Genomic DNA, 25629 nt, shown 5'->3' on the forward strand with positions numbered 1-25629 from the left:
GAGAGCAGGATTAGAAGAGCAAAGGTTGCGAGGTGGGGAGTAGGGCAATAAAAGTTCAGACAGGTACTGAGGTGCCAAGCCATACAGAGCCTTATAGGGGAGCATAAAGTCCACACGGAATTTGACAGAAAGCCAGTGCAAGGACTCCAAGATAGGAGTAATGTGAACACTTGCACTAGACCTGGTCAGGATTCTAGCTGCCGAACTTTGGACATACTGCAGTTTGTTCAAAGTAGATTTAGATACTCCAGCGAATAGAGCTTTACAGTAGTCAATTCGAGAGAACACAAATGTGTATCAGCTTTTCAGCCACAGTTAGTAATAACATAGGGCGGAGTCTAGCATATTTCTGAGGTGAAAAAAAAGATGTTTTGACAATATGTGGGTCGAATATTAAGCTAGAATTGAATATCACCCCAAGGTTTTTCAATTTAAACTGAAGCTGAAGTACAGAACCGTTTACAAATAGGGTTACAGGATTGGATTTACGAAGTTGTTTGGGGGTGCCAATAAGCACAAGTTCAGTCTTGTCACAGTTAAGATGAAGGAAATTTTGAGTCATCCAAGTTTGTCAGAGATGCAATTAGAATAGAGACAGCCATATCAGGTTTGTTATGGATGTATATTGAGTATCATCAGCATAGAAATGATAGGTAAGGCCGTGATCTTAAAAGCTGACCAAGTGGAAACATGTAAATGCTGAAGAGCAAGGGACTCAGTATTGAGCCCTGAGGAACACCAGACTTAACAAGACCAATTTCAGACCTATACCCATTAAGAGAGACAAAGTGACAGTGATCAATGAGGTAAGACTTGAACCATTTGAGAGCAGTGTCAGAAACTCCAAACACAGTCTCAAGACGAGAAAGTAGGATGTTATGGTCAACAGTGACAAAAGCAGCACTGAGATCAAGAAGGATGAAATAGAGAGAGAACCAGAATCAGAAGCTATTAGAAGATCCTTAGTGACTTTGATCTGTGCTTTGATGCTGACGGAAGCCAGATTGGAGGGGTTTGAAAAGGTTATTTGCCATGAGGTGGTTATGTAACTGAAATGTGACAGCTCGTTCTTGAATTTTTGCAAGAAAAGTTGGAGATGGGGTGAAAATTGTTAAGATTGTCGAGAGCCATGGTTTTGGCAGGGGGAAGTGCCATTTGACGTGACTTGCAGCATTTCTGTACCTGTATATCCCTGCATACAAATTATATTTAAAATTCGAATTAAATGGTCCTGCAAGTTTTCATATATGTATTAAGCAGTGTGAAATGTATTGCTGTATTGTCAAAATATTTTATTTGGTCTCCACATGTAATCATATAATTCTTAGGTATTTTATAATTAAAATTTAAAGAAACTGTAATGTGTAAAACATAAACCGAAACTCCATTAGAGACTGTGCTGTGTATGTTAGATGCACTTACTGAAGTTCAGTTATACAAAGGTGCCAATAAAATTAAAAAAACATGTATGCTAGGAGACCATTTTTAATCACTGAATAAATCTTTTGAGGGACTCGGAAAGCAAGCAGGATTGAATTGGTAGTGTTCGTGTGGGATGCTTGAGGAGTCACATAGACTATCCATCTGCCCCCACTCCCTCCCACTGACTGAAGTTAATAATTGTCTGCTTCAAATGTAGCTAAATTATAATTAAAGAGTCCAAGCTTTGAGAACTTTCTGTAATGTTCTTTAGAAAACACAGTGGGACTATAACCTCCCACCTGTTGGATGTTATTTACAGAGCTTTCAATCTGTGCTACTTTTAATTTCATAAAGTCATTCATTTTGCAACATTTCTAATTATGTCAGAGTTACATTAAGCAAACTGTAGAGGGAAAAATTCAGGACATTATTAAAAAGCAGAAACATAATTATTAAGCTATTATAAGAACATATTGCTTCCCAGATAGGAGTCAAGTGACTTCCTCATATTTCATCTCATGAATTGCTCTCAATTTAGCAAGGCATATGCTTATCAACAGTTTGCTTTCAAAGTAAAAAGTAAAATAATGCAAATTACAGGAGGAAGAAAAGGACATTATTTAAACATGAGTCTTACCATGGATTAGTTAACACCTTGTAACTCTTCATAATGAACATGCTGGTACAGTGAAAAGGAAAGCATTCATAATGTAAGACTGGAGGCTATGAACTGCTAATGATCTGGTGTCTGTAGCTGGCTATCATAGCTCATAGGTCTAGACTTACATTCTAGAAATTTCATCTTCAGAGGTAGTCTGCTGAAGGTGCTATACAAGACAAACCAGGCTTTGGCTGGTACTGTAATTGTCTCCACCCTCTTCGGGCTTTAACTCCGATTGGTTCGCAGTTTCTGTCTCTGCGTCTTTGAAGTGAAAACACATTGATTCCTTCCCTCCAGAGCTCCTGGTAGCAGAGCGCAGAGCCCCACTGTAAAGGAATGCAGAAGTAATGCAGGGCATCTTGCTGGTATGCAAGTGTCGCAGCAAATAATCTAGTTGAGCAAAAAAAAATGCTGTCTTTTAAATAAGCTCTATTACCCAAAAAGACTGGCTGTAATAATATTCTTCAGAAAGGTAGGAGCTTTCTCAAACTGCATGCTCTGTATATCTCTGTTTCTCTTCCTGCATTCTCTGGGTCTGTGATTGAGAGTGCTGCAGGTCTGAGCTCTCCGGTTGCGTTATTGGAATTTCAGTCATGAGCGGACATAAGAGCATAATGTGTTGATGCTGTTTTATTTAGGTTTATCTCTGTAATCTATCTGTCCTTTTGTGTACTTTAAGAAATTGTTTTCTCTGTCATTGAAAGGACTGCAATTTACGTATGCTATGTGTACAAATGAAGTGAATACATTGGCATTTTATCTTTTTTAAATAGCCCACAAACAAGAATACTGTCATGTCAATGTGTTTCTTTTGGTTCTGTGGTACTGATAAGTTTACCATCATAATTGTAGCGAGATAAAGATCAGTTACATGTGACATGCTGGAGGCTCATTTCATAGGCCATTTTACAAATGACAGAAACATTATGATTAATTGTATTTATGTATTTTTCTTCATACTGACTATACATTAAGAATAACATTAATGTAACACAAAATTATCTTCTAATTTCTTCTAAAGTGTAGGTTTGTTATTTTATTTCATGAACGGATGATTCTGGTAATCCTGGAGTAAAAACCCATTATGAGTTTTAATACGAGTTTTATAACTGTATATGCACACCTGAACTTTTAGTTTTGTTTCAAACAATTTACAGTAATGGGTGTCTGTAGATGCTAACCTGTTTTTAATTAGATGCTTAATCACTTTAAAGAATAATTATTTTGTACAGAGTCCTGAAAAAATTAAGTTGAACACTACCAAATATTGAATTATCCCTGCTTCCCCATAGCTCTTATATGCCTTTGTTACAAATGTCAAACACTTTGCACTTTGCCCTTGACCCTGCATAATGATCAAGCCAATCAAACTACTGCTTTGTTTGCTCCTGTTCCCTTTCTTATATTGTTTTGTACAATTTGGTTATAACAGGGATTTTAAGTACTGCACATTGTTTTTCATTATTCATTTCAATGAATGTCTTGCATATGCCCTTCATGTTTTAAATATAATGCTAGCTGAGGGTTAGCTAATTTTCAGTGATTGTTTTTTCACCTTATTCTGTCTTTCAGAAACCATTTGTGTAGCAATACATTGTCCAGTTAGCAAGAAACAGTGTAGATGAAATGATTAGCAGAAGCTAAATTTTAATGGGGATCTGCACAAATTAGAAAAAATAAGAAGTGAGGTGACACAATGCACCCCTAGTTTCAGAGAGCATTTACCTCTCTGTTACTAACATTCTCCTCCTTAGCCCTTTAGCACAGCAATAGCCAAAATGTTTAGCAATGTTTATATTTCCCAGAAATTCCTTGTGGCCTGTGGCTGCTGATTTGCTTGGTTATGCTGCAGACTACTTAAGGCAGACAGCATTAAACACATTTAGAAGGTGGAAAGGTCAAGTTTGTGCTTTACTTTGCTAAGTAAACTCTATGTCATCAACTTTGTGTATGACTAGCTTCCCATTGCTTTGAATTTTAACGTAGTATCATAAAGGTAGCCAGTATTGTGCTGGATTGCATTATAAAGTTGTTACTGTGACTCTGACCTCAGCATAAAATTGTCCATGTGACCAGCAAAGGTCTTGATGGTTAGAAATTTATTAAAGCACTTTGGGGCCAAAGTTCATATTTAAGACAGCATTTTGATAAAAAATCAGCATCAAAACACAAAAATAATTATATATATTTGTCCTTGAATGTTGTCAAAATAAATATTTTCTTTCTATTTGAAGAAGACAAAGTTTGATACACTTATTGGGCAAGTTTGTTGTAATTTAATTGAAAAAGTGTGAGTAATGCTGTATACAGCAAATTGTAGTCAAGATTCTGGAGTATGACCTAAATATGCCAATGATGCACAGAAAGAAATTTCTGCAACAGAATACACTTTAAGGAAAGAAATATCACCTCTGTCTGAGATCTCAGTTTCTTTGGGTAGTACTCTCCTGAGTCCTCAATTCTGGAAGCTGTGTTCCCTAATGGAGCTCGATTTGGAAAGCATATATGTCCTCATTAGACCAATTTACATTGTATTACCTTAAGAAAGGATTCCTCTTTTATTCTTCAGGTGTAAGAGTCAAGAGACCTTGTAAAAGGAGAGTTTGGTGTAACATTCATGCCATAAAACAATATATGTATTACAGTACCTTCAAAAAAGAAAGGAAGTGGTCTAATATTAATATGATTTTGTTTACCGTTTTGGGATTAATAACAAACGATTTTTTTAAGATTAACAAAGATTAACAATTCTGTGATTATTTTCTTAAAACAATATATGGTTTCCATAGGCTTGATATATGTTATAGATGGGGGAAGAAAGGTTTACCTCTTTCTTTAAATAATTCCTTATAAGCCTAAAATTTACTACTCTTTAAATATTAAAAAAACAGCTTTATTTTTCGAATTGTTGCTATTCTAACAAAAACAAATTCATTTACTATTGTTTCTTATCTTACCTTTGGGTATCTAATGTTGTGTTGTCCTTCAAACGTTGCTATCGTATCATTAGGAACCTTGAGACAGTATTAAATTCATGGGCAGAAAAGCTCTGAAATCCATCCTTTCTTGAATCCTGATACTTGAAACGTTGTTTCTGGTTTATTTTGCATTGCGTGAGCCATTCTGAGGAAAGTACTTTTAAGGTTATATCTGGAGGAGTACCATGAAATGCTTTGCTTTGCAGTCCTTGTTTAAGTCAAAGAATAAGTCTTATTCCTTTTCATTGTAACCATTTTAGTGTTGGAGGGAAAAGCCTTCACAGATGTGGTATAGCTTGCATAAAGGCTGTTTGCAGACTAATCATGAAGTGGAAAGTGGGTGTCTTTGGTTGGCATTTTGTGTTGCAAATGGCAGGTCTCAGACTTGTTGTGCCACGTGTTCATTAGAAAAATACCACTTTAACTTTATATACCACTTTAAAGATTCCATGATTATCCCTTCCTGAATATGCCACTTCAATTTCCCTGAATGTAAGAAAACATGTAAGTCTTATACATAGACAAATTTAAAGTCTCACTATTCCACGACATTTTTAAGTTTCTGATTTATGTCCCTGAGAGACCTATTTCATTTCTGCTTCATTTCTGTTTCTAACAATTTGTGCTGATTTATTATGGAACTAGTATCTAGATATACACCTTTTTAATGAAAAGATTTAGAAACTTTAAATGATATAATAGGTATATATTTTCATGTTAAATTAAGAATATCTGCTCTTCAACAGATGGTTGTGGATTAAAGATTTTCTTTGACATTTAACATTTAATCTCATGAAAGAAATAAGGCATCTATTACAAACCAGTTTCTGTCTACCAATGAAAGAGATGTCCTTAGCTTCTGTAAGAACTTGTAGTATCATTTAAGTGCTGATTAGTCTTGAGGCATTGTCTTCTTCATAGCACATATTCAATAGATCAAAAGACAGAATGGATCAAGTATTTCACAGCATAGCTGTGTCATCTATAAAGTGTTAATACGTTCTTTCTAGTCTACAGAAATGCAGTAAAACCCATTGTTTTATACTTGAAAACCTTAGTAAAACACAATTTTGGAGATTTTTTTATTAATAATTACTCAAGATGTGCTTCTAGGCCAGAGCCGTCTCTGTTCGTGTGAAGTTACAACATTTGCGTGAAGCTAAAACAGGATCATTAGCTTCTGTCAGACTCTTCCTCCTTCTTTTATGAAACCATGAGCTCTCCTGTACTGCCCGCTTCCTGCCTAATAGGTACAGTACATGTTTTTTTGTAGGGTGAGGCTTTTTTTACACCTGTCTTGTACAGGGTGATCTGGGATTTAAAGTACAAAAAATGAGGATGCTATAACAGTTTGACCTAAATCCCAGTAACAAGATCACTTTTGAAATTGCTGCATCAATTAATGTATAGGTATTTTAGATGGTGCCATAAATTAAAAAGTAATACTACAATTATTCTTATTGTACTTAAAATTAGAAATTAATTGTAATCAAAATATTTTGTATTCTTAAATGTCTAACTGAAATATCTGCTTGACTGCATATATGAAACGATGCCATGATCTGTTGTTCTAAACATATACCTAGAAAATTATCATAATATACCTTGTATATTATTAGTGAGATTTACCGCAACCCGATTGAACAAGTATTTTTAACATGATCTTTTGTTTTAAAAACTCTTGTTTTCAAAACCAGAATTTTGAAAATACATTTGTCGAATCAATGCCACTGCCTCACAGCTCTATGGCCTGTGTTCACAGGCTGTCTGGGTTAATTGGTGTCTCTGACATCATCCCGCTTGCATGTACGGTATGTGCCCTGCAATGGTTGCATCCCATACAGGGTTGGGGCAGGCTGGAGCCTAACACTCTGGATGGTTAAGTGGTTATTAAAAATGTACAGATGTTAAATCACCTCTGTAAGGAACGGCCTTTAGGATTCATCCTGTGACCTCATTGTTTCCAAAAGTTGTACCATGAGAAACATTATGTATTCTATACAGTGCTCTATAAGGATCAAGCATTCACCAATAGCGATAAGAGTTTATTGCCCTGATTACTACAATATTATATTGGATACAGTATGTGCTAAAACCTAATAAAAACTATAGAGGTTATCTTTGCGTATCAATTCACACTCAGAGTTTTAATTTTGATCCATAGTGTCATGATTATTTGTGCTTTTATATTGAATTGCACATTCTGATGCACAGTACATAATGTAAATTTACTTGGCTGTTTGCATTAAGAATAAATGAAAGATTTTCTTAATGAGTAAAATCTTGATTATTATGTATCAATATTAGTATTGATTAATAAGTAGTCAGTAATATAATACTGTGGCAATTCAAAAGGTTTTAAATGAACAGTTGTTTTTAAATTTCCCCCAGCCTTTCTGGATCATTTATTCTTCTTCTGTGGTCTTTCAGGCCAGTCCCGGGCAAACATGATCCCCCTGAAACAACCCAGGAATCCCAAAACTTCAAATGATACCCTGGCCTCCGCTGATCTTGATGGCTCAGACACTGGCTCAAAAGCCACACCTCCACCTTTGCCCAAGAAGACTATCACAAGGGCCAATACAGAGCCTTCTGCACTGGGTAAAGACGCAGCTACCACCTTGAAGCCAAAAGCAGAGGCCAAGCCAGGAGGCACTAACCTGAGTGTCGCGAACCCCCTGTATGACCTGGACTCCACCTGGGAAACAGCCAGCCAGAGCTCCTCCCTCAGCTCTGAGGCCAGGCTGCTAGACCAGGAGTCTGGAGACTCCCTGGAGAGACCAGCAGTTGGAAAGGGAAGGCCAGCCAACAGCCTGTCCTGCCTGACTTCATCCTCTGCTACCTCTGCAGGCCGCGAAAAAAGGGGTTACCGTAGTGCAGAATCCCTGGCAGGCCGGGGCCGGACGGCAAGCAGAGGTGGGGTACCCAAGCCTCAAAGACAAGTACTGTACAAGGGCATGGAGAACTGGGAGGAGGTGGTGGGCCGGATTCGTGGTCTGCACACTGATACACTGCGCAAGCTGGCCTCCAAGTGTGAGGACCGCTTCATGGCAGGGCAGAAGGACCAGCTGCGTTTTGGCACAGACAGCTGGTCAGATTTCCGGTTGACCACAGGAAAGCCCTGCTGTGAGGCAGGCGATGCAGTCTATTACACTGCTTCCTATGCTAAGGACCCACTTGTCAACTACGCTATCAAGGTGAGTACTTTCGCACTGCATGCTGTTGTCTACTGACTTGCTTATTGTAAAAAAAGAATAAGGGATCATTCTTTTTAATTTGCTGTAAATGTTTTACATTTTTATAAAACAAGAAAATAAGTATCCATACGGTTAATTTAGCTCTGACAATACTACAAAGTGAGAAAGTGCTAGTGAGAAGAAGGGAGTGAAAACCTGCATTATTTATAGACCAACCGATGAAATCATTAAAAACACAGAAGAACTGCGCTTCAAAGCTAATTCTAAAATTGCCAGGCTGAAAAAAAAAGCTTTTTTGGTGACCATTTTTAAACAGCATTAGTAGTTAGAGCGTTGCACTGCTGATGAGCGGGAAATAGAACTGAAGACAGCAACAGACAAGAGAGACAGTGGTTTGGAGATACTCAGTAGGTTCTGAATTTTAAATAGAACTGTGGTTATAGATCTCGGTTGTTGCTATGTCTTGAGGTCAGTGCATTTAAAGATCAAACTTGTTATGTAGGACAAGGAGTAATACAAGGAGTCTGAGTATCTCAGAGGGATAACTGTGAAATACCTTATATTAAGCAAAAAAAGGACATCTCATTCAACCTGTAGTCTTGACTACTTAGTAACTGTGCTGGTCTGACCACACTTTAAATGTGAAAGCATTCAATAGTTGCAATTCAAAGATCACAAAGCATGAACAAGCATATACATTTATGAGTTGTTTTGTCCCAAGAGTTAAAAATTGAGAATCTCATTCCTTGTATGTTGGAACTGTATCATAACTAGATAATATCTAGCCAGTGGAATTGTTCATATCTAGAATTGTATTATAGTGTTGGATATGTTGGCCCTTGACCCCAGCTTTAGCATTATTTAATATTTCACATGAAAGGTACTAGAAATAAATATGTTTATACATGAAATAGGTTTATATTTGAAGGTCATTCATGTATAAACAAAGCCTTCTGCAATGCAGTAATATTACAAATTCAGTATCATAGAGGCTTCAAGTGGCCAAATTAATTGGTTATGGTCATATATTCCCCATTTTCTGTAAAATCTATTCATCTTCATCAACTCTGCACCTGTACAGGTTCCTCTGGGCAAAAAAAATCATCATGTCCTATTGTTCTGTTATTCAGTATAAATCCCAGAGCACTAAATTATACTTTTTTAACGCTGTAGTCCGTCGAACATAAATATTTTGACATTAAAATTAAGCATTAATTTCCTTAGGTGTGTTTCCATTTTAGTAAAATAAAAACTAGATAAATAAAGCATTTAATACATTAGTATCTCATTTATATGTATTTTATCACTGTCTTGTTACTTTCCCTGTTTAATATGATGTGTGATCACATATATCACTGAACTCTATAAATATCTCTGATGTTGCCAAATATTGAAACCATCATCCTGAACTGAATAAATTTCTACCCTAAGGCAACACTAAAAGATGCTATTAATTAAAAGGCATAGTTCAAAAAACAACATTTATTAAATTAAGTGAATAACGTGACTTCACACAAATATTCAAATATTTTTTATCTGTCACTGTATTTTACCGTCCTAGCGTGGCATTTATCCTCAAAAAGACTAGAGAAAACTTTCACATAGGAAATGGTCTGATACCAAAGTGCAATTTAGGAGGAATATGTATCATTTTATTTGCTAGCTATTGCTATTCACTGTTTATGAATTGAAAAGAGTGAGATAAATAGGAAGTTTTTTACCTGACTCTTCAGCATTTATAACATTTTACCAAATGGAGTGATTTTGAGTGCGTAAGGAAGAAAGTTATGAGTGTAAGGAAGAAATTTATTCTGAATGGTCTTGATTACAGGGTTTTAATTGCAATGCACAATTCAGTTCTTTATTATATAGAACAGATTCAGCTAATTCTCCGAGTTTGAGATTTATATAGTTTGCTATGTTCACCACTTTTGCAACAGTGCAAGTGCAATTAAGGAGTGTCTAGACAGAACCATGAGACCATCTCTAAAGTCATTATGTGAGAGCAAGCACTAGCATGAAGGGTTCTGGCATATGTTGCTTTTGCTGTCCTGTCTTTAATACCTCAGGTTCATAACAGGAATGAATGTGTGGAGGTCACAAAGAAAGCACTCAGAAAAATGTATCTGTAATTCTAGCTCTTTTATTACAGATGGACTGCCCAGCTGGAAAATAAATTAAGTTAAATTACTTAAAATTAATTAATTTGATATAATGAGTTTAATTGTCTTTATGTATGTAGTTGTTCTTAAAATGTAGTATTGATGACATTATTCCTAATATAGTGATTCATAATTGAGAAGCAGTGTTTTAAAAGAAGCAGCTTGGTTTCTTCTACATTCAGTAAAACAGTACAATGGCACATCCACTGGAAGATCATTTTACTTTAATTGTGGTTTTAAAATGCACTCATCAGTGCTGATTTATGCTAAGCAGAAAATATAAAAATAGTTTTGCAGTTCCCCTTAAGTTTGAATAATTTTACATGAGCGTCAGATTCCAAGCCGGTAAATGCCAGTTGCATATGCAGGCTGAATACAGTAGAAACCGGAAAATACAATGTAAAATGTTTTTCTTGTTTTTCGAGGTAAAACACAAAATCCCTACCTTAAATTTGCAAATAACATATAGAAATTCCAGTCACAGTTAGCAGTTTTATAGCACAGAAATGTGCACTTATAATACACTATAGCAGAAATAAAAAAAAACAATCAGGAATAGACGGATTAATAAGGTATAAACATGTAAAATTATTAATGTTGCAGACATTCACTTAAATTGCAGGTCATTTCATTTATCCAGTCAGAATGTGATTAAAGGTTTTCATGTACCTACAGTGCCATTCCATTATACTTTGTGAAGTAACCTCATCCCTAATTCCCAGAATATTTATTGTAAAAGCATTAATTCCACTGAAAGAACGTCACTCACTTTGAGCATTTGGATCACGCTTTATATCTGGTTCAATCAGATTTCTATGTGTAATTAGATTGGGAAATCCAGCCATGCAACATTTGCAGTGAGATGCAGGAATTATGTTTCTACACGCACTCAGATAATGCTTACTCAATTCATATCCTTTTCAAATCACTTTTCAAATCTCACTGCCATATAAACAGTTCTAAAGGGTTTTCCAACAAATTTGCCATCTGAGCACTATATTCCTACTGTTAAATTAAAAATTGTGAAACCTTATTATTACTTCATACCATGTAAACACAGTGGTTGTTTCTATCTTACGTTTTCACAAAGACTTTGCATTTTTTATTGGTTATGCTACGTAAGCACCTTTAAATAGTATGCTTCCTTGCAGGTTAAATTGTATTCCTAGCCAGTTCAAATTCTGATTAGGCTTATTAATCAAATTTGTTTTAAACTGCATAGAGTTCACTTTATACCTTGTTTTAACAATGTGGAGAAGCTGGGCTCTAATTATCATTCCTTCTCTTGTACAGATCTGCAGGAGCAAAGTCAAAGAAACCCAGCAGCAGTTTTTCCACAGCCTGGCAGTGAGACAGAGTCTGGCTGTCCATTTCAATATCCAGCAGGATTGCGGCCATTTCCTTGCCGATGTGCCCGTCCGGCTTCTTCCTTGGGAGGACCCCAATTCTCCAGAGGAGGAGGATGAGGAAAAAGTGGGCAAACAGAGTGAAAAGACAAGAAAGAAGACAGAGAAACCAGCAGAGCCCAAGATGCCAAGCCACAGTGCCCAGACCCCAGGACATCCAAGTGACATTAACACCTCAGGAAAACTGCGCAGCCGTGTTGTGGTGATCACCAGGGAGGTGCCCTACCAAACGGTTGCGGACTTTGTGCGGGAAGGGGTGACACGTCACGAGAGAAACCCTGACCTCTATGAGCGTCAAGTCTGCCTCCTCCTGCTTCAGCTTTGCTCGGGTCTGGAGCACATGAAGCCCTACCACGTGACACACTGCGATTTGCGTCTGGAAAACTTGCTCCTGGTGCAGTGCCAACCAGGCAATCCCTGGAATCTGGATGTCATGGAGCCCAATAACAACAATAATACTGGTGGTGGCATGAGCACTTCTGCTGCTAATTCTGCCTGCCCAGCCCGGCTTATCATCAGCAACTTCTCACAAGCCAAACAGAAAAGCCAGTTGGTAGACCCTGATGTCTTGAAAGACCAGTCCAGGCTGGCTCCAGAGATCATCACAGCCACACAGTACAAGAAGTGCGATGAATTCCAGACAGGGATCCTCATCTATGAGATGCTTCACCAGCCTAACCCTTTTGAGGAGACCCCTGAGCTGAAAGAAAAGGAGTACACTCGAGCTGATCTGCCACCCCTCCCACCACGCTCCCTCTACTCTCAAGGTCTGCAGCAGCTGGCCAGCCTTCTGCTCAATGCCAACCCATCTGAGCGCATACAGATTTCAGACGCCAGGGCTTGCCTGCAGTGTCTACTATGGGGACCACGAGAGGACCTCTTCCAGACTTTGAATGCCAGCCCAGGGCCAGGTCACAGAGAGACAACCTTGCAGAACTGGTTGGACCTTAAACGGACACTGATGATGATCAAGTTTGCAGAGCGTTCATTGGATGCTGGTTGCGGGGTGAGCTTGGAGGATTGGTTGTGCTGTCAGTACTTGGCGTTCTCCACCACAGACTCTCTGAGTCGTGTTGTTCAGATTTTGCAGCAGAACCAAAAGCAGCAGCAACATCATTGAACTCTTACTTATACTCTGCATTAACACTCTTCTTGATGCCTGTCTCACTTCAACAAACATGAAAAGGAGCAAACTTTCTGCTAAAAATGTCAGAACATGAACAGTGAACAACGCTTACAAGTGCATTTCCATTTGCTTAAGGCCTAAGCAACTAAAAATAAACCACACTTTGTTTCATAAGAAAAAACTGCTTTAAAGAGGTCAACTGCTACTAATTGCTTTCAACCATGTTGTTATCTTTAGCATTTTGGGCTATATTCGAAAAGTAAAACAGCCTCAGTGGTTTTCTTTTTATTGATGTTGTTGAATATTATTTTTGTTTTCCTTCTATCAGGACATAATTGACATGATTTGTCTTGCCCTTTCTAACCTTGTACTGACCGGCTTGAGTTTCCAGGTGAAACACACGTCATTTGAGATTTAAAAATAGTTAAGGTGAGCAGTAACCTTTTAAAAGCAGGATTCTATTTTTTGTCAATAAGAAGACACTTCATGTCAGTTGACTTTTTGTCAGATATAAGGCTAAACTGAACCGTTCCTGTTCCATTTCCATATAAGTAGCTGCAGTTTTGGGAGAGTACTTAATCTGTTAAGTTAATTTGACTTACGTACAAGTACTTAATATGCTTACTTCCAAGGAAGCAGTTCATATAATTTTCTCTTGGTTCTTTTTTTATGTTATTGAATATAAACGTCACTATTGTCAGATAAAAGACATGCCAAGGACACTTACACTTTGAATGTCATATCTCCAGAGATGTAATTCAGTAATTAAAAAGGAGTTCAAATAATATTGGTTCATCTGTTAGTCAAATACTGAAGGCTTTACTGAATTGAATACTTATAAAAGCTTTGCTACGTGGTTTAAAATGGGTGTCAGACTTATAGAAGGTTGCATTGTCTCTTCCCTTATGTTATTTGAGCTTTGATTGACTTTATTTTCAAAATATGTGGTTAATTGGACAAATCAAAACCACTTTGTTTAGACCTCAAATTGTATTTAGGGTACAATAGCTTGAAAAAAGAGCATCAATTATAGAAGGTATTCTGTAAGATGCTTAATGTATTCATTTGAGCAAATTGGCCAATTAAGTGCAATGAGCAATAATTAGTGTTCCTTATGAATGCAGTCCTTGCTTTCCTTTGACTTTGTGTATTTTATTCTTTCTTTTTGCTCCCATTATAAGTATACTATTGGTTTTCATACGATCATATTTAGTTCTACATGAATATATTATTTCAGGAGTCTACTTTTTCAAAAGAAATGTCACAGATTTTAGAATATAAGAAAATATTTACCTAAATAAAAAACTTATGTAAAGAGGGGACTTTGAATATGGTTTCAAGTTTAGTTCATGGTACCATGAATTGTTAAAACAGGAGACTAGTGCACATTTTCTTGCCAGTTTTCCACTTTTTTTCCCCATGTCTTCAGTTTGTTCTTGGGCATGACTTTAGCTGAGCTGTTCTGACCATTTTCTATCTCTTAAGCTGTTTATTGATCTAGCATTAGTTTATGTAGATATATTTTACTGTTAAGAAAACCCAGTGTTCAGTTTTATGTAGATCATAAGCCTTACGTTTTCAGGCTTAGAAAGTTTTTTTAATAATAACTATTGCTGTATAAACCCATTATTGGTCTGAACTACAATTAAAAACTCATTTAGTCTCAGTCATGTACCTAATGTGCATTTCATTAACGCTGAGCTTTCCAAATTAAATCAAATGTTTGTTGAAGAATGGAAAGTCATGAAACAACCTACAGCACGTCCTCCTGTACTATATAAGAATTTTACATATTTACAATTTTGCATATTACATATTACACCCTGGAAATACATATTTCTCTAGATGATAAACAAAATTAAGGTCATGCATCGATTTGTAATAATACCTTAGAGGGATTTGCAGATATTTCACACATTTGAATTGTGACTGCTTTTAACTCAATGCTCTAAATTATGAACAATTAATTTTCCAATTGTGGTTAAGACCTGGAAACTTAAAACAGGTGTTTAGTTTTTGCTATGGATACTATGTATATACCATGTCCCTATTCTTCAGTCAATTGAAGATATTACATAGAAACATCTTGAATATCCTGCTAATGTGGACTTCATGACATGTTATCCTGCACCTAAGCGTGTTAAATAACCAAAGACCATATTTATTTTAGATCTGTCACATCCTTTGAGTTCCCTAAAAAGTGCTTTATTGTAGAATCCTTGCTGTTTATGTTCTTATTTTTAGGCAGCTATTGTCTTGGCCAACAATACACAATTATTTTAATTAGCAATGCACAGGCTAAGGTGGTCTTATAACAGTATTGAATTAATTACCACTAAGTTTGATTAACAAATGAATTAATAAATATTGCACTTTCTTCTGGATAATAGTATTGCCTAACAGTGGGGCTACGACAGTGGCTTAGTCTTCATTTATGCCTGAGGTTCTAGTCAGGTTTGAATAAGCATGATTATTTCTAAATACAGAAATTACAATGTTGCTTTAAGCCAGGCATCTGTTTTGGGTCAGAACAGCTCCACAGTCTTTCATATTACTTTGAATGAGCGGGAATTAGGTCAAACTTTTGTTTTGGATATATGTGCAATTATTGTAAATGTTTTAACCTTGTAAATGACAGTATTTAAATGTGTTTGTACTTTATATTACTATATGGGACTTGTGTTATTTTTATTTGCTTTTCCTTCTGGCACATACTGATGCAGAAACCAAGCACAAGCCTCTCACTGTGAGGGGATGTGTTGGGCTGGCGTTACCTTGAAAAAAAAGCTGTGGGAAGGTGTCTGTTTAGTGCAACTGATTATCAAGACAAATATACCCAGCAAATGGTCACTTTGGATGTACTGTATGTATCAGGGAGTGCATGTTTTTGTTTTAATTTGAACAGTTATAACTGATGCAGTTACCACAGCTAGTGAAATTAGTCCTTGATGGAGTTAATAACCAAGCCTGTGGATGTTAAGCTTGCAATCTGTTGCTGCCGGATTTCAATCAAAATATATCTTTCACAAACACAATTTTCATTTGATGTTCTCTTGCGATTCTTACAATATAACAAAGTGCAGTTCTGTAATTGATCATGATGTTATATAGATTTGCTTTTCTCTTTGAATTTTATATGCTTCTATTAAAATAGTAGGTGCCCATCTCCTGCTGCATCTTTTGTTACAGGGCAAGAAGAAATGTTATTTACTCATATTCACTTGTAACCACTAGACCTGTCTGCTTTGGATCACTGAAGGAAAACCACTGCCTCTCCATCCTTCATCTTTAACCATTAATTTGTACCAACCAAGGTGCATTCTTTGCTGTAGACAAAGATCCTCTCAGATGCTTTTAGATTGCCTTAAAATGTGTAATTCTGCTCCTAATTTCTCAGAGTGGAGAGTCTTTTTTTTACCCACTATATGCTGTATTGTTTCTTTTATAATAGTAGGATACTAATGGCTAATTGCTAAAATTACACTACATTTTAGCAAAAAGCTAATGGCTAAAAATTGCATTAAAATCCATACCAAATGTTTTGATTTCTGGAACATCTAGAACAAAAGCTGCTGTAGTTTTTACAGTGGACCGAATTTGAAATTTCATAATGTCAAAGCTGAACCAAGGGGAATGTCCATAGATCATTACTGTGCAAATATGTGACCTTTCTGGGCATATAAATAAACATTGAATTGAAATACTGTTTTCTGAGATTTGCATATAAAGTAGACAGTGAGCTAGGGCAATCAGTTGAGCTGATGGGAGGGTTTTTGTAAATTCAGCATTTCTTAAATGTAACTTTGAAGACTATTAAATAAACACACTCATATGACACAATGTGAGGTCCTGGGCTAACTGCTGTTGTGACTATAAATACAGACTGCACTGGTGGCAGTCTTTTAATGGAAAATGAACATTTTAAACTAAGGTATATACAGATACACGTTGCACCGATACTAGTATGTACAGGAAATGTCTGACAGGTGGAAGAGACCACATCAGTGCCATTTCTACAAAAGCATTTGCTGTTAGTATTTTACAGCTATGGAACAAGTTCTTTAAAAAAATATGAACACTGACAGTTGATACTTTATCATCAGATTTTATCATCATCAAAATGAGCTGTGTATCTGAGCTTTTTAACACCTTGAAGAGAGTAGTTTTACACATTGAACTATGTTTCCTATCACAGTTAATAAAGCAGAAGAAAAAATAACTACTGAGTGGGAAATATGATTGGAGAAATGTATACTAGTTAGGATAAATGTTCTCCATCTGTCACTAATTGCTATTTTGTTAATGCTCAAATGAGTTAATGGAGCTCAAAGACTGAAGCATGCTAGCTTGGGGTCTTTGTGATTATAGCTACTCAATGTGCAGAGTTCTCTTGGCTAATGTATATCTTTGGTGTGTTGCCACAAATTGTTGATAAAGTTAACCAATGTTAATGAAATAATAAATATATGTTTTTATATACATATAGTTCTTTTTTTTCCTCAAAATAAACTTTTACTACTAAAAAATAAATAAATCCCATCTTTGTACCACATCAGTGCTCAAGTCTCGATCCATGCTCCTTGAAAGAAGAACTGGGGGAGTCCCTCTAGTGGCTATGCTGAAAATAGCAATCACTTCTCTGATGAGAAATGTTTCATATTTTATTTAAATTTTTAAAAATATTCATTTTGCAGAATTAATCCGTTTTGTGACAAATTGATACCAGACTGAATCCAGATGCTTCAGTCATTTTAAAATGAAGACAAATGCATCATAAAAAAGTTTAGAAAAGGGGTTTATCAAATGGGATTTATCAAATTACAATGAACAGTTGTCACTGTCTCTTTTATGTCTGTGAGTGAATAAAATTACTTCTAGCTAGTTCCTCACAAACATACACTGAAAGGTTAAATAATAATTCCTTACATTTATATAGTGCTTTTCTGGACACTCCACTCAAAGCGCTTTACAGGTAATGGGGACTTTCCTCCATCACCAATGTGCAGCCCCATCGGGAACCACAGTGAGCACAGTACAGTCACCACACTTGGCGATCAGTGGGGAGGAGAACAGAGTGATGAAGCCAATTCATAGATGGGGATTATTAGGAGACCATGATTGGTAAAGGCCAATGGGAAATGTGGCCAGGACACTGGGGTCACACCCCTACTCTTTCCGAGAAACACCCTGGGATTTTTAATGACCACGGAGAGTCAGGACCCTTACTTACGAACTTAAATGATAAAGCTCCTCAAATGCTTGGATCTTTTATTAAAAGTGACTTAAAACAAATAGAAATTTACTAGGAGACTGAAGCTGATTTGAAATCTGAAGCTGTAGGATATTCTTGCATTTATCAGAATTTCTTACAAACCACTATGAAAGAACAGACAGTTTTGAACTTTGCAATGCAAATCATAAAATGGAATCCATTAAATGTCTGTTTCTAAACCGGGGATATGTCAGTCTGAGACCTTCAAGATTTTTTTATTTTTTACTGATGTATTTCCAAGAAAAATATTTTCCAGACATGTTACAATAATTGACACATTATAGCAGTTTAATTCTAACAAATTTCATCTGTCCTACAGAAGCTGTCAGTAGTTTCATAATGAAATGTTTATGCAATGTTATTAAGCTGCATAATGTTGCTTTTTGTAAAGAAAAAACAGACTTTCACACTCATACACTATTACTGACAACTTTTGTGAATGATGTAAACTTTTGAAACAGGCTTGTTTCAGAATACTGAAATCTAGGGGGAGTATCCTGAAATTAGATTTTTTCCCTGTGAAGTAAATGGAAATACTTTAGTCATGATTGGAAAATATTTGTTAATCCCTTTTCAGAAAAAAAAAGGAATGTAGGACAGTGTGAGATCTTTTCTATGCATGTTTTTGAGCTAATCTCCTCCATGTATTCTTGGCAAGAACTCAAATTGCATACACAGAATATAAGAAATGTTTTTAGTAGATGAGCTGAATCAACAAAAAGTTGAATGAACAAAAATTGTATTATTTTAACTTCTAAAATGGTCAGACAAGACAATTCTTGAGTAAAGTATTTCAGCTTTTACAGGTAATGGATTGAGTAGATAGAAGCTCAAGGGACAATATAACGTAAATATTTACTGGTAGTATGCCTAGTTCTGGGCAGAGTTGGAGCACTGTGTTATAGACTGTTCCCATTCTAATTAAGCTTACAATGCTTAATTTTGTATGAAACATAATGTAATCTCTTTCAAATTGTGCTGCTAAGTTTCCAGAAAGAGTTATCTTCCCTAGGATGTGAGAGATGTGTTGCCAAGTAACTAGAGCTGGGAACATCTGCTGTTTTTTTTCAAGGTCACTGCAGTGCTGTATTGGAATGTGGAAAGGATTAATGAGGGAATTATAGGAATTTCCATCATCTGCATTCTTCTAAATTCTATGTTTTAATGACTATACTCGGGGTGCTTTATTCTTTGCTGTTGCTTCTCCTTAACCAGTGAAATAGTGCTGCCTTGTAAATTTGTACACAATACATTTCCTTTTCCAAAGATTGGCTTTGAGAAGTTAATCAGAAATCTGTATTTCTTCCCTCTGAAAGTGGAACAAATTAACACACAGTATTACACTTTGTGGAAAATTTGTTAAGGAAAAGAATTAAGGAAAACATCTATTAAGATTAAGGGTCCAGACTGGCAACATGACAAATGAAATCATGGTTAAAAACTTTCCTTCCTGCTATTGATGGTGAAGTTGGTCAGAGCCACATACTTGTTTGATAGGAGGTACAAAACGGCTTATGATTATAGAATTTCATACTGAAATACTTGAGGCTACGTTGACCTCAAGATCCCCCTGTATGCAAAAATTAGGAGATCTGCAATGCTATTTTTTTATTTTGGGGTTAGAATCAGAATTCATAGGGCATTGCAGACCACAATAAAAGTACAATGTGCACAGTAACTTGTAAAACCTCCAATTTACATCCCAAAATACTAAACTTCCAGGTATGTGCAGCGTTATGTTCTGCATTTCAGAAAGAGGCAACAAAGCGTCCAGTGATGTGTTGTAGCCTTATTTCATTGTAAACAAGCAGACATGTGAATACATCTCTTTTAATTCAATAGCAATATTGTTTCGGTTTTGAGACAGTTTTGCCAACAAATATTACTTACTTGTTAACTTGGAATGTGTGCTGCACAGCCTGTACTTATTTGCTCATATTTCACATTAGTCATTACGGTGACTAGTGAGCAGGAAGGGCTCCATCATATTGCAATTTGTGGGGACCCAAATGCAAGTTTGTGAACTTTGTGAAAGTTACTGTTATTTTTTTCTATAATGTCAATTCATTTATTTTGTTACAAAGATTTAATAACAGGTCACAGAAATTTGGACTGAAGTCCCCCTTTAAACTGCAGCACTTTGCCTTTTATTCTTATAGTGTTATTCAAGGTGAAGAAGCATTCATTGCCTGTCAAATACAACTACAACCTTGCATCTCATACTTGTCAATACAGCATTTCAGAATAATCTATAGATAAAATATATGTCAAAAGCCTTACATTTTTAATTAAAAAATGGATCAGAACAGATCAACAGCCATGAAATATATATTTATTTGCTTTAATCATATTTAAAGAAAATGAAATAACAATAACAATCTAACCATTTAGAATCGAGATCAAGCATCTCTATTTAAACCAATTATTTATCATGAGGTATTTAAATGATACCAGCTAATGAGGATTGCACAATTATTATTTTAAAGTGTAATGTAAGTTTGCCCACGCTCATTTTTTAAAAAGAAGAATGTAAAGAACCACCTTAAACAAAAGTGAATACGTTAAACATCCTTCACTCTATTTTTAAAAATCTGCTTTGAAGTATTTTTCCCTACTAAGAATTTGAATTGTCAAGTCTAGAATCTGTTTTTCTCCTCCTTTCCACAGGGAATGGTGTCAAAAATAACATCCCTCGTTTTGGCAAAGACAACCTCTTTTACTAGGAGTAACATTTTTAAAGCGTAAAGCGTTTTGCTTAAAAAAAAAGTCTATACAAAGCAAATCTATACAGATTAGTTCATAATGCCTTTTTAATAAAACTTCATATTGATTTCTCAAGTGGTTATGCAACTATAAATACTGATGCATTAGAGTACAAACAGAAGACAGCGACAAAAGCCCTTAACTTGTGCTGAACAGTGATCATAAATTTCAACATAATATTACAAATGTTATTTAAATCTGTTTTAAAGGCTGTTTGACCCTTAACATTGGACCCACAGTGGAATAAAAATGTGTGCAGTTTTGGAAACCAATTTATTAAAGACATTAAAGCATTAATGGTCACTTGGAGACTTTAAAAAACAAGATGAGTATTAATAAAGATTCCTGATTGAAGATGGAAACTGCCAGTCACAAAGTAAGCAGTTTAATTCACTTTGAGCATATAAAACCATATCATAATCATAACCTCATTATTCAGTAATCAATACAGACTGCACTGGACTCCTTTGTTCTTAAAAATCAGCTTCATTCTCCAGTTCATGTGAGTGCTTCAATCAATATGAAAAAAATGTTTTACCTGGCAATGCAGTATGGAGCAGGCTAGGTCTTTTAGAACATAATACCCAACAGAAGGGTAAAAAGGATATGTCAAGTTTTCATAATACTCCTATGCAAGTGAACTCTCCAGCCAAGGTCATGCCAGTATCATAGCAGAGTGTTTTTCTTTCACTTGAAAAGACAAAGCTGTTATAATTAGTGTATATCCAGCCTTAAGATGAGAATTAGCCATTTTGAAATCATATTTGAAAGTACATACAGACACTTGTGACAATTCCTTTGAGTGCTTTTGAGAACTGTTTCATTCTTGCACAAAGAGTACAATTTATGCAGTAGCAGAATATAAAAAAGTGTCCACAAACTTTTGTGCAACAGACCAGAAGAACAAGAAGGTTTAGGGGTTTTCTGGTATCTTTGTCTGCTTTCCTTTGTTTTATTTCCAGGCACTTCACAATTGCTCACATACAATGACTTTGCTGAAAATCCCTTTGTGAGGGGTTAAAAGACCAAGGTACTGTATTGTATTTTGCAGTGTAATCAGGAAATTACCTAGGATCACTGATCTGAGCAAGTGCTGCCATACAAAGGCTTTGAACAATATTGATTACTTGCATCTCCTTCAAATTGAGACTTTTCTAACTTAGTATGAGCAAGGTTAATCTTTCTTGGGTTGGATTTCCAGTTGAACAGAAAGCCATTTCATTATATATATATTTATTTATATATATATATTTCAATATAGTGGTGTTTACCTTGGGCTCATGCCTCAAGCACAGGCAGAATAGAACATAACTGTACCTAAGAAAAAAGAAAACCTGAGGAATGGGCTGGATGTGCGGTTCAGGTATTAGGTTTGAATAAATGTCTGTGAAGATATCACACTATTTATTGTTTATTAATCTGAATTGAACTATCACAAAGGTACAACCAAAGAATTTGAAACTAACACAGAATTATTTCAAATGTAACAAATCAGGAAGTTTACTTAATCCTTTATTCAACTAGGAACCTGAGAAATAATTCTCATGTACAATGATGACCTGGAAACTCATTTATACAATAAAGCACTGAACAGAGCAATCTGTGTAACTAGGCTCAAGGGGCAAGTTTCAGCAACCTATCTACGATAGGCATTGAACCCACAACTGTCCTGGTGGGAGTCAACAGCCCTAAGTACTCATGCTGCTGCTGCTTGAATATCTTGACAGAGTTCACCTACTGCATGTTTACGTGTCATTCGAAAATAAAAACTACTAAAAAATATGCAACCTTTTCTTATCATACTAAAAAAATACCTGCATTTCAAATTAAGGGTAATTTCTTAAGATAAATGTCTTCAGTCACTAATTAGACCATAATGGCTAAAAAAAAAGAAGTCATTTCAACCTCTGGTTTTGCAGGCATTTCTTACTGTAGGCTACTATACAGTATGTGCATTGATTGTGCACCTCAGGGAGCTGCCTCCGGTGACCTCTGTCATCATCCAGTATGTGGATATTTTAATCACGTCTCCCGATGAGGAAACCTACAAGAAGGACCTCAGAATCATTCTTGACCATTTGGCTGAAAAAGGTGAGTGACTCCCCAGAAACTTACGATAAGGCACAGATATGCCTGGACACTGTCATATACCTGGGACAGAAAATTAGTCAGGGAAAGGGGGAATTGACAGACCAGGCTCATGCAATCCAATCACACCCTAGTCCCAACACTTTTAAGGGGCCTGCCCCAGGCAGTTAATCCCCTATCTGGCACAGATCACCTAGGGGTTAGTCAGATAACTCGACACTTTTCTCAGAGCTGGGTGGGGAGAGGTTTTGCGTCTTTCGCGGATGATGTTGTGCGACACTGTGGAGAATGTCAGCGAGCCTCTGGAGCCCCTCCAGTGCGGGCTCCTAATCTACAGCGTCCTGTACCCGATGGGCCCTTTATGCACTGGCAGATAGACTTTTGTTCAATGCCACCCTCTTAAAGAAAAGGCAGGCCTCCTGGTGATGGTGGACCAATTTTCTAGATTGGTGGAGGCTGTCCCTGTCCAATGAGAGACTGCTCAGGCTATAGCCAAATATCTGGGGATTGAAATAATTCCCTGATGGGGACTCCCATGTCACATAGGCTCAGACCAGGGCACGCATTTTACTGGAAAAGTGTGCCAGGTGGTGGCTGACCTCCAAGGAAGCAAATGGACCTGCATTGCCCTCATCACCCCCCCAATCCTCTGGCATCGTGAATGGGTGACCGAACTGTGAAAGAAAGTTGACAAAGTACCTTCTGGGAGGAAGCCTCTGGGTGGACCCTTTGCCCGCCATTCTGTGTAGCATGCATGCAGGGACAAATCGAACTGTGGGGCTTTGATCACGGGGCACCCCGTGAGATTGAGTGACTCCCCAGAAAATGATGGAGTAAACTTGAGCATATTAACTCATTGTTTATAACAGTATTGCAAGTTGCTCACAGAAGCATGGGGGACCACCATCTGAAGGAGGGCATGACCTCATTCCAGGCGAGCGGGTGTAGATCAAGAAATTTCCCTCACAAGCTCTCCAGGCAAGGTGGGTTGACCACTGATTCTGCAGTTCGAGCAGAAGGAAAAGATCATTGGATCTCCTGCATTGGAGACAGGATGAAGTCGTTACTGTTAATGGTTCCCGTGGGGCTATGTCTTACGAGGATTAGTGAACATAATTTCTGTAAAGGGAAACATGGGGTAAAGTATTTGCTGCCCAAGGGGGAACCTGTGCAGCAATTGGCACTGAATGCTGCACCTATATTCCTGATAATTCCGAGCACATCTCCGATCTGGCCCAGCACAATTATGAAAAGGGACAAAAATATCATGACTACTGCTCTGGGAAATTCTTCACCAGAGGAGCAGGACACCGTCTTGTCTTGAGTTTTATTGAGCTCAATAAGTCCAACAACGCACGCTGGGTCTGCCCCACACAACAGACAAACTGCAAGGGTTTCCCAGCTCTTACAGTCTGGAGAAAGTTTGTTTCACAATCTGTGCTTGTCCTGTTCTTTGATATGTAATTACTTCTAGTCCAACTCTGTCTTGCTCTAGGTTCTGTCCTTTGATATGCAACAGACATTGGTCTGCGTTGTCCTGTTTGTGGGTGTTGTTCCTCTTTTATTATGTAGCATTAAGCCACTGGGACTGCTAAAGAAAGTCAGCTTTATGGCATCTTAGTGTAACATTTGTTTGAGGCTAAACAGACCCCATCAACACCTCTCACAATGTACTTAAGTGGTGATAGTGTGATGCTGGAGTGAGATATATACACATGTCCCACTTCACTTCTATACTGAAGATTGGGGAATTGGGTCTTGGTTGAGGTCTGTGGGTCCTGGGCCGTAACTTTGTCACAGTATCTATTTGTAGGGTTAGTATTGCTTATGTGTAATTGTAATCGTCACTTGATCTCCATCTTGCTGTAATTGTGTAACTCACAAAGTCATGGTGAGGCAAGCTTGCACTCCTAAGAAGGCACGATCTGCTCTAACATTTCTGTAGAAAATAGGCAGTACTGAAAGCATACCATATTTTCTAAGAGTGGGACTAAAGAAAGATATGAGATGTGAAAAGAGGGTTAACTAACTTCTTTCTGCACAAAGACTTCTTTTAGTACAAAATATTCCATGCTTCACCGCTTTTGAGTTACAGCAGGAACGGGAGTTAACTGATAAGAGATTCCAAGAGCAGGCTAGATTCCTTAACTAAGGGAGGATGAGACTAGTCATTCATTCAAAGTGTTCAAGGCCTTGAGAATGTCCAAACAGGTAGTCTCCCCCCCATTACCATGGTAACAGTAGCATCAGAAATGGCTGAAGTTTGTTATTAACTGGTGCTCAATTTTAACAGGATTTGAAGGTGCTGATAATGAGATAATGAGCCGGAAGATCATTCCACAAGCTTGGAACAATAGAATAAAAAAGGGAAGTTGAATTTATGCTCAGGCATTTCAGTTTTAGTTAAGATCTAATCGGCCAAACAGCAACTTGTCCAGCGCTTAAGAACATGTTTTGATACATCCACAAGCACATTACCATAATCAAACCTGGAAATGGTAAACGCATGAATTCATCATTTTGCATCAGATTTGTACAGATGTGAACATGTTTT

General features: G+C 36.8%; 1 protein-coding gene across 6 annotated transcripts in view; it reads left to right on the forward strand.

The window, feature by feature from the left end:
- Window positions 1-17431, forward strand: part of peak1 (pseudopodium-enriched atypical kinase 1) — a 126498-nt gene extending 109067 nt beyond the window's left edge. For all 6 annotated transcript variants that reach the window (XM_069190618.1, XM_015343573.2, XM_015343572.2 and 3 more), the window contains 2 exons: window positions 7492-8258; window positions 11714-17431. In XM_069190618.1, the coding sequence (XP_069046719.1) occupies window positions 7492-8258; window positions 11714-12946 (2000 nt within the window). In that variant the 3' untranslated portion in view covers window positions 12947-17431. The remainder of the gene's footprint in view (window positions 1-7491; window positions 8259-11713) is intronic.
- The last annotated feature ends 8198 nt before the right edge of the window (window positions 17432-25629 follow it).

This window comes from Lepisosteus oculatus, chromosome 5 (assembly GCF_040954835.1).
Source record: "Lepisosteus oculatus isolate fLepOcu1 chromosome 5, fLepOcu1.hap2, whole genome shotgun sequence".
Taxonomy (NCBI): Eukaryota; Metazoa; Chordata; class Actinopteri; order Semionotiformes; family Lepisosteidae; genus Lepisosteus; species Lepisosteus oculatus.